Below are 7753 nucleotides of genomic sequence, written 5' to 3'. Positions count from 1 at the left end.
TCCACCTCTGTCCTTCCACTTTCCTCCTCGGTGCTAGCTTCGAGCTGTGCCACCGGGACCAAGGCAAGCGGGGAAGTGTCCGGGGACCGGGCCGAGCAGTGGTGATGGTTATTTGTTGATGAGGGGGAGGTTAACTTGGGAGAACTGTCTCCTCCTGACTCTTATCCATCTTGGCTCTTCAAGGCCTCTGGCAAGCCCGCTTAAATCCTCTGTGTAGTTGCTGTGGGAGTGTGGCCAAAATACTTGCTGCACCACTCGGTGGGTTTGATTTTCCCCTGTGGCACCTGAAGAGTGAGTTATTGTAGAGGCAAATAGTGAAAATCCAGGTTTGGACCTTCTGATATGTCTTCTCCTCTTGCAGAGAACAGGCCTTCACCCAAGGAGCTGGAGGAGCTGGAACTGCTGAACAGGGCCTTAGAGAAAGCACTGAAAGTCAGGAAGAGCATCTTGAAAACTCCATTAGAGGCCCAGGGAGCTACAGGAGAGAAATCTGCAAGTGAGGGATCTGCTCCTAAGAATGCTGAAGAGCAGCCAGTGCCTGTAGCTGTTGAGGATATTCCTGAGAGCACAAAGGTGAGAGCTGTAAGCAAGAAGCCTGCCTCTCTGAAGAAGCCTTCTCCCTACCAGCTAAAAGCACCATATAGGACTGACCCAGATGTGAAAAAACTGCAAAGGAAAGCCCCAGCCAGATACGTTTTTCAAGGTCCCAGGACAGCTGGGAAGAGCTCCTCCAAAGGGGTGGCTTGCAAACAAGGGAGGAGTCATAGGACAGCAATCGGTGCTAGTGACAGAGATGTCTGTACCTCTGCTCAACCCCAAAAGACACCTGGCTTGTCCAGACCTGCCCTGAATGAGCAGCAAAGCATTTCTGCAGGAGATTCTGCTGGAGAGAAGAACTGCTCTGTAGCTGCTGGCAAGGAGTTATTTGATGCAGGGAAGGAAAGTTGTGGTGCCCTGGGAGAGCCCAGCATAAAGGAGAACCCTACAGCTGAAGGTGCATTGGGAAGGAGCATCTCCCCTCGGGCAGTCACGCTGCAGGAGAAGGGGTGAGTGCTGAGAGGTGGGCACCTCTGTCCTGTTCTGTGCTCTGCAAGGCCTGCTCTCTCCTGCTGCTCTCTAGCACCCAGCTTGGTCTCACCACTCCTCAAATCCTTTCCTTTACAGCCTTTGTTGTGATTGAGGAAGCATTTTCACTTTCAGGACTTACTCTTGGATGGCTGGGACTTTGAAAGCCTTTCAATTCAGACTTCTGATATTTCATGGTCGCCTGTGACTGTTTGGAAAGCTGTTGCTGTAGAGCTTTCTGGAGCCTTAGTTTTCCTCTGAGTGCCCTTTCTATTACAGCTCACTGATTCTTTTTCTTTTTACACAAGGATAACATGTAACACATTGATTCTCTCTCTCAAAACCATATGCCTGGTGCTGCTTGGAGAGAAGGCATCTGGGTTTAATACTGTCCTCTTTAATCTGTAAGATACTGCCCGTGTAACTACACAAATCAGTATTGACTAGAATGCAGTTGTTTCAGGTGGGAGGAATTAAGAAGTGGATGTTACCAAGATTCTCAGTGGAAAAGTAGCAAAATACTACTTAGAAAGTTGGCTTTGCATTTGGAGCAATGTCTTGTTTGAATTTCCATCTTCTTTTCTGTGTGCTCCTTGCTTTAAAGAAACAGTGAAGTTGAGATCTGGTGTGTGCCTGCCCTTGGAAAAGTTTGAGAAACAGTTCTCAGGTGCCACAACCCCACTGCTGTGTTTGTGCAGGAGGAAGTTATCACTGTTCCTGCAGTGCTGGATGGCTGCTGGATGCAAATGTTTGTTTACTTAAAATCCCAACTGTTGCCTTGTGTTAGTTGTCTGCATGTGACTTGAGCTTTAACTGCCAACCCATCTGTCTTTGCAGTAACAAATTGGGGATTGTTCTACTTTGGGGTTAAGGTGCCTGTTCCTGGTGGAAGCTGAAATGTCCCTTTCCTGTTTGAGTGGGATTTGGTTCTAAGCCAAACTGCCTGGGCACACTGGGCAACAGAGTGGGGGAGATCTGCCTGTGCCCTTGGCTGTGTTGATCAGCCTCCTGGATGTGTGGTTCCCATGTCTGTACTCTGCCTTGTCAGGGCTTTGCTCCCAGCTTCTTGCCTTGGGTGGGCCTCTGCTGGCTGGTGGGAGGGTGCAGGAGCTCTCCCAGCTCAGCTCAGTGATGCTGGCAGCAGACAGCTCCTCCAGGGCTGTTGGCATCTTCTGTTACAGCTATTTCAAATTTAGACAATGTCATTCTCTCTGTTTGAAGACGAGGCTCCACGGCTCTCTGGCAGGCAGGGTTGATGCTTCTCTTGTCTTGCAGATGCCAGCTGAAGCTACCCCTTCCCTACAGGAAAGCTTATTCCAGGAACTCCAGGTAAGCCCTTCCTGGTCAGTCCAGTCCAGAACTGCTCTCTGCTGAAGGGCTGCAGGGAGGGCTCAGATGGGGCAGACCTGGCTGGTCTGTGGGGCACGGGGAGGCACTGACCCCATGGTGTAGGTGGTTTGGTTTCTGGTGAGCTCAATGCTCTAGTCCATTCTCCAGTCCTCTGCAACATTTCCTGCTCTTCTTGACAAATCTTGCCTTAATTCAGCATATTTCTCTTCACATGGTTTGTCCAGATAGGAATCTTAAACTCTGTGTTCATCTAGCTATAGCTCCTTGTGCTCCCCTCAAGAATTCCTCCTCCTCTTGGGAAGTATTTTTATCAGACACCAATTTGTTAGTTGCCTTTCAGTGAATTGTAGAGACTTGATTCCCTCCATTTTCACTTGTAAATTGAGCTTTTTGGCATCCTAATCACTCTGGTGCAATTTTACACTCTTCACTATTCCTTTCAGCTCAGTGACAGATTGAAAATAACCTTTGCTCTAAAAATCCCTTAGAGAGGGAATGCATCTTGCCTGGTAACTCCTGTTCTGTTCCATCAACCTCACTAGTTGCTTGCATAATGTGTGTGTTTCTGAAAACTGCATCTTCTGTCATGATTTAAAAGATCCATTTGGCTGGAGAGAAGACGTGCACACGCTCAGGTTAGACAGTCATGCTCTGCAGAACTGTTTTAATCTCCCTCCTGATGGCTCCTCACTTACTGCTGCAGGTTTGGGGAGGCTGGCTGAGGTGCACTGGCTCTTCAAAGCAGCTTTTCACCTAAAGGACATCATGGGGACTGTGCATCAGTGGGGACGTTGAGCTCTAGGTGAAACTCACCTCTCTGGTAGCACATTTGTGTAGCTCTGTAAAAAGCTGGACTCTGATCCAAGCTCCTGGCTGGCCAACCCATGGTATTGTCCTTCAGCCTCTGTGTTTGGTGACCCTGATATTGATGTGCTGCTGTCCTGTTTCTTGCCAGACATACCACTTTGTCCAAAAAAAACCAAACCCCAAACCAAAAAGGACTAAAGGAGAGTCTTGAGGAAGTTTGGCCTAGGAAGGAATTGCTGTGGTTAAAAGCTAGGGTGAGAATTTGTCCTGTCTGCTGTGCTCTTTGTACACATTCACTCCCAGAGTAAATGCAAATTACTTGCCCCTCAGGAAAGGAAGGGGAAGATTTGTTGTTTCCTATGGAATAACAATCTAGGTAGGGTGACAGAAAAGAATTAGTGATGTGCTGCAAGCTCACAATCTGTTTACAGAAGGGTGTTTGTCTGTCTTCTGGTGGCTGTAAATCCATCCCCTCAAAACAAGCCAAGAAATAAGAGAGGTGTTTTGCCATGTCTAATGCCTTCTGTGGGGTGTCTTTGATCTCATACCTCAAAGGAGGGGGACTGGCTAGTAAGGAACCTGTAAAAGGGAGGGGTGAGGAAGGTGCTTGTGTTTGAAGTGCTGCTGGGTTACATTGGGGTGTCAGAGCTCAGTGTGAGCGCTGGCTGGTACAGTGGAGCCCAACTCCTCCACCTCCTGCCCCTTCTGGATTTTCAGGGCATGGGAGAGATGTCGTCTTTGCCAGACAAGTGCAGATGCAGCAGCTGCAAGGAGCCGTTTCCTGGAGAAGATCCAGAGCAGTGTATCCTTCCTGAGCTCAGCACCCCTTCCCCAAGCACGAGGTGCAGCCGCTGCAGCGTGCTCCCCTCTGGGGAGAGTTATGCTCCCAGTAACAGGAGGTCAAGCTGGGTCTCTAGGAAGTGGGTTTTGGTTTGGCTTTTTTTTTTTTTTTCATAGTACAGCTCTTGAGCAGTTGTAAAACTTTTGATCCAGACAAGCATGCTGTCCAGAGCTGTGCTGTCCTCCCCTTCCCCCTGCAGTGCCACTCCACGGGCTGCTCGCCCCTGCCCCTGGTTCCAGCTGCCCCTGCCCCTGGGGTGGTGCACAGAGCTGGTGTGAAACCTTCCTTAAGCTGCTGCTGTGTAAGTTCTGCTCACCAACGCCAGCCCTCAGTCCTGCAGAGATAGAGGAGGAACTGAAGGTCCTCCAGGATGTCCCTGCCCTTCTGAGGCAGTATGTGGAAGCTGAGCCTACAGGTAAGGAGGAAAAAAGGTGAATGGAGAGGGCAGATGTTGGAATAAGGATGACTTCAGTGGGATCCAGTTCTGTGAACTCTTGTTGTTAGCATTTGCTGGATGTGAGGGACTGGAGCATTCTCTGCCTAATATGAGGGCTGGTGAACTCAAGGCCAGTCTAGAAACTGGTATTGGGAGGGGAAGGTTTCAGAGTGCTCATGCCTGCTGGTTTTCCTCTGCGTCTCTTCTAGAGCACCCCACTCTGCAAAGGGAGTATGAAAGCCTTCTGACCTTGGAGGGTTTGCAAACCACAGTTTCCCAGTGCCTGAACAAGCTGCAGCTCCTGCAGGCTGGTGAGCCAGTCCCTGGTTTGTGGTGGGGCAGGAGTGTACACAGAACTTTGCCAGCTGTGCACAGAACACTGCAGACCAGCACAATTTTTCTCCTGATTATCCTTAATGGCAACGTAGCGTGTAAAATTCTCTGGTGGCAAACAAAGCTGTGGGGTCTGTCTGCCATGGATCTGTGTGGAGGAGAGGCTTGGGACTAACTGCTGCAGTTCAGGAGGGCTGGTGAGGGAGCTGCTGGAGAGGGGGAGGCTGCATGCATGATCTGTGCAGTGCTTACCCTGTCAGTCAGTCATGTCTAGGAACACTAAGTAGATTACAAATTCTACAAGTCCCTATTTAACTTGTGTATTTCTGCCTCCTGCCAATTCTTCTGCCCTGGCAGCTGTGGAATCCCAGATGAAGCTGCACCCAGACTGTGCTGGGGATGTGGGAAGCTGCTCTCCAGCCTGTGCTGCTCCCAGGGGACAGCTGTGTGACAGTGCAGACATCCTGGCTGCACCTCTCCTGTGTTACTCCAGCTTCCAGGAGCTGAAGGACCTGTTTGCCTTGAAGCTGCAAGTGTCAATGCTGCACCAGGAAGTTGCCTTACAAAAGGTGAGTCTTTACAGGTGTTGGTAGGGCAAGGAAAGAGCAGTTGTGGGGCAGCAGCCAGTGGGTGTATGGGGCCCTGGTGGGCAGGCAGCAGCTTTCCCTATGCCTTGTGTCCAAGTCCCACCAGTGCCTTGCTTATTTTGTAGATGAATTGACTTACTTTTTTGTTCAGGCCAGAGCAGGGGCCTTTAGATGTCTGACCCCTCATCTGATAAGATTTGGAGGGTTTTTTTTAGCTGCTCTGTTAGAGTTTGGCAGTGAAGGATGTTGTTGGTAATGCCTGGAGATGCCTTTTGGCAGCCTTTTACATTCCCACCAGGGCACCTACTTTGTCATTCTCTCCTGCATGACCTCTAGTGAGCTCCTCTGTTCCTTTCTTTCCAAATCTCAAACCACTGTGCTGTTAATCTTGACTTTACAGTTTTGAAACTGCCTGTAAGAGCACAAAAGAAAGGCAGTCTCTCCATCAGCCTGAGCAGAGCAGCAGGAAAAGGCAGAGAAGATCTGTGAAATCACATCCACTCCTTTGACCTCACCTTTGCTGCTGACCTGAATGGTAGAGGCTTTGGAAAAGCCACTTTTTGTAAGCCAGGGAAGAGTTATTTGTAACTGTCCACGTTCCTTCCTCTGGCTGGGAGATAGATTGCTGCCTGGCTTCAAATGGTACTATAATCCTGAATGAAGGGATGTGAGGTTTTTGATTTCTGTCTGCCCAGGATGAAGTAGTGACCCCAGCCTGCTGCCTGATGCTTCAAGTGATGTGGTTTGTTCTGCACATCTATCTAAATAGCAGCTTTGTGCAGGGTGTGCAGGACGGGGGAAGTTCTTGGGACAGGTGAAGCACGTGGCCTCGGTACAAGATCATACCCCAGGAAGGGATGTGTGTATTTCTGAGCTGAGCCTGTTCCTTGCCTTCCCATGGAGGGATGACAAGGATCACAGAAAGCCCTGGTCACTCTTGGCCCATCTCTGATGCCATTTCCTCCTTCCTGTGCAGCAGGAGCAGACCTGGGGCTTTCCTCGGGAGCAGAGCAGTGCAGCACTCCATGTGCCAGCTTCCCTCTTAGGTAGCTTTCATATCTGCAGCTCTTGACTTCCCAGAGATGAGCAACTGTGCCCTGTTCCCCTGTCCCTTTGCAGAGTTCTGTGGAGAACAGGAAAGGGGACCCCCCTGCAGATACCTTCTACCCTGTTCTCTTTGGGTCTTCCTTTGTTTCCACCGCAGAAAGATGGTGTGAGGGAGGTGCCTGACAGGAGCACAGACTAGAGGAAGCACCACTGTGTATCTCGTTGCTCTGGGAACACTGAGTGGCTGCTGATGCACTTCATGAGCAGAGGATGAACAGCTCTGCCTTTGTTAAATGTGACAAAGGAAAATACCTTTCAATCAAGTGACGTGTTATTAGTCACACTGCTCAGGTTAGATTTCACTCCTTAGGCAGCCGGTTCATTTCATGGAATCCTAAAAGTGCTGCTGGCTCTGGTGACGTGTCTCCTTTGCTCCTGCCCAGGTGATGATGGCAGAACTGCTGCCCCTCCTGGAGCCCAGGCTCTGCCCAGAGGCCTCTGCAGCTCAGCTCTACCGGGCGCTCTACGCGCAGCTCTGCGAGGGGGGCAGGCGCTTCCCCGTGCTGGTGAGAGACGAGCTGCCAGCCTGACTGCTGGCAACCCCCTGCTGGCTCTTCCCGTAGCCAGAGAGAGCTTTAAGCAATAAATGTTTTTCTGTTGACTTTTTTTTACTCTGCCTGTTTTTCCTCCTAAATTATGGTTGGTTGGGTTTTTTATCCCTTTTGTGACAGTTAACTGAAGTTTCGTGAAGCCCCTTCAGGACTTCGGGGACAGTGGTTTTGGCTTCCAGCATTATCGTGGTCACTCTCTAATATTCACTGATCAATAGTGAATCTTTCCAGGGATGGGGCATCAACCACCTCTCTGGGCAACCTGGGCCAGAGTCTCACCACCCTCAGTGTCAAAAATTTCTTCTTTCTCACTAGTCTGAATCTTCCTCTTTGAGTTTGAAACCCTCGCCCCTTGTTCTGTCACAACAGGCCCTGCTAAAAAGTCCATTCCCATTTAAGACAGGCCTCTTTAAGTACTGGAAGGTCACAAGAAGGTTTCCCTGGAGCCTTCTCCGGGCTGAACAGTCCCAGCTCTCTCCTCCTGTCCTCACAGCAGTCTTAGCCACGTCCCTGCTCAGTTCCAGGTCCCGCCAGGCAGCTTCTCGACTTGCTAGGCTCTTCTGCAAGGACTTACACCTAGCCTAAGATTCAAACGTTTTTGCTACATCACCTTATCTGGTGATTGTGCCTGAGGCAGCAGTTTGGGAAGGACTGGGTGCTCCCCACTTGAGAGGTG

General features: G+C 50.1%; 1 protein-coding gene across 1 annotated transcript; it reads left to right on the top strand.

The window, feature by feature from the left end:
- Positions 1–361: 361 nt before the first annotated feature.
- LOC103777940 (chromosome unknown open reading frame, human C16orf59) lies at positions 362–7056 on the top strand (the record flags this gene model as incomplete). The annotated part of the gene is made up of 3 exons (XM_008945508.1): positions 362–573; positions 5333–5401; positions 6910–7056. Coding segments are annotated over 3 exons (428 nt in total), but the record flags the coding sequence as incomplete, so codon positions are not given.
- Positions 7057–7753: the final 697 nt, after the last annotated feature.

The sequence above is a fragment of the Merops nubicus genome, unplaced genomic scaffold, assembly GCF_000691845.1.
Source record: "Merops nubicus isolate BGI_N331 unplaced genomic scaffold, ASM69184v1 scaffold11120, whole genome shotgun sequence".
Taxonomy (NCBI): Eukaryota; Metazoa; Chordata; class Aves; order Coraciiformes; family Meropidae; genus Merops; species Merops nubicus.
This window is presented reverse-complemented; position numbering and strand designations above follow the sequence as displayed.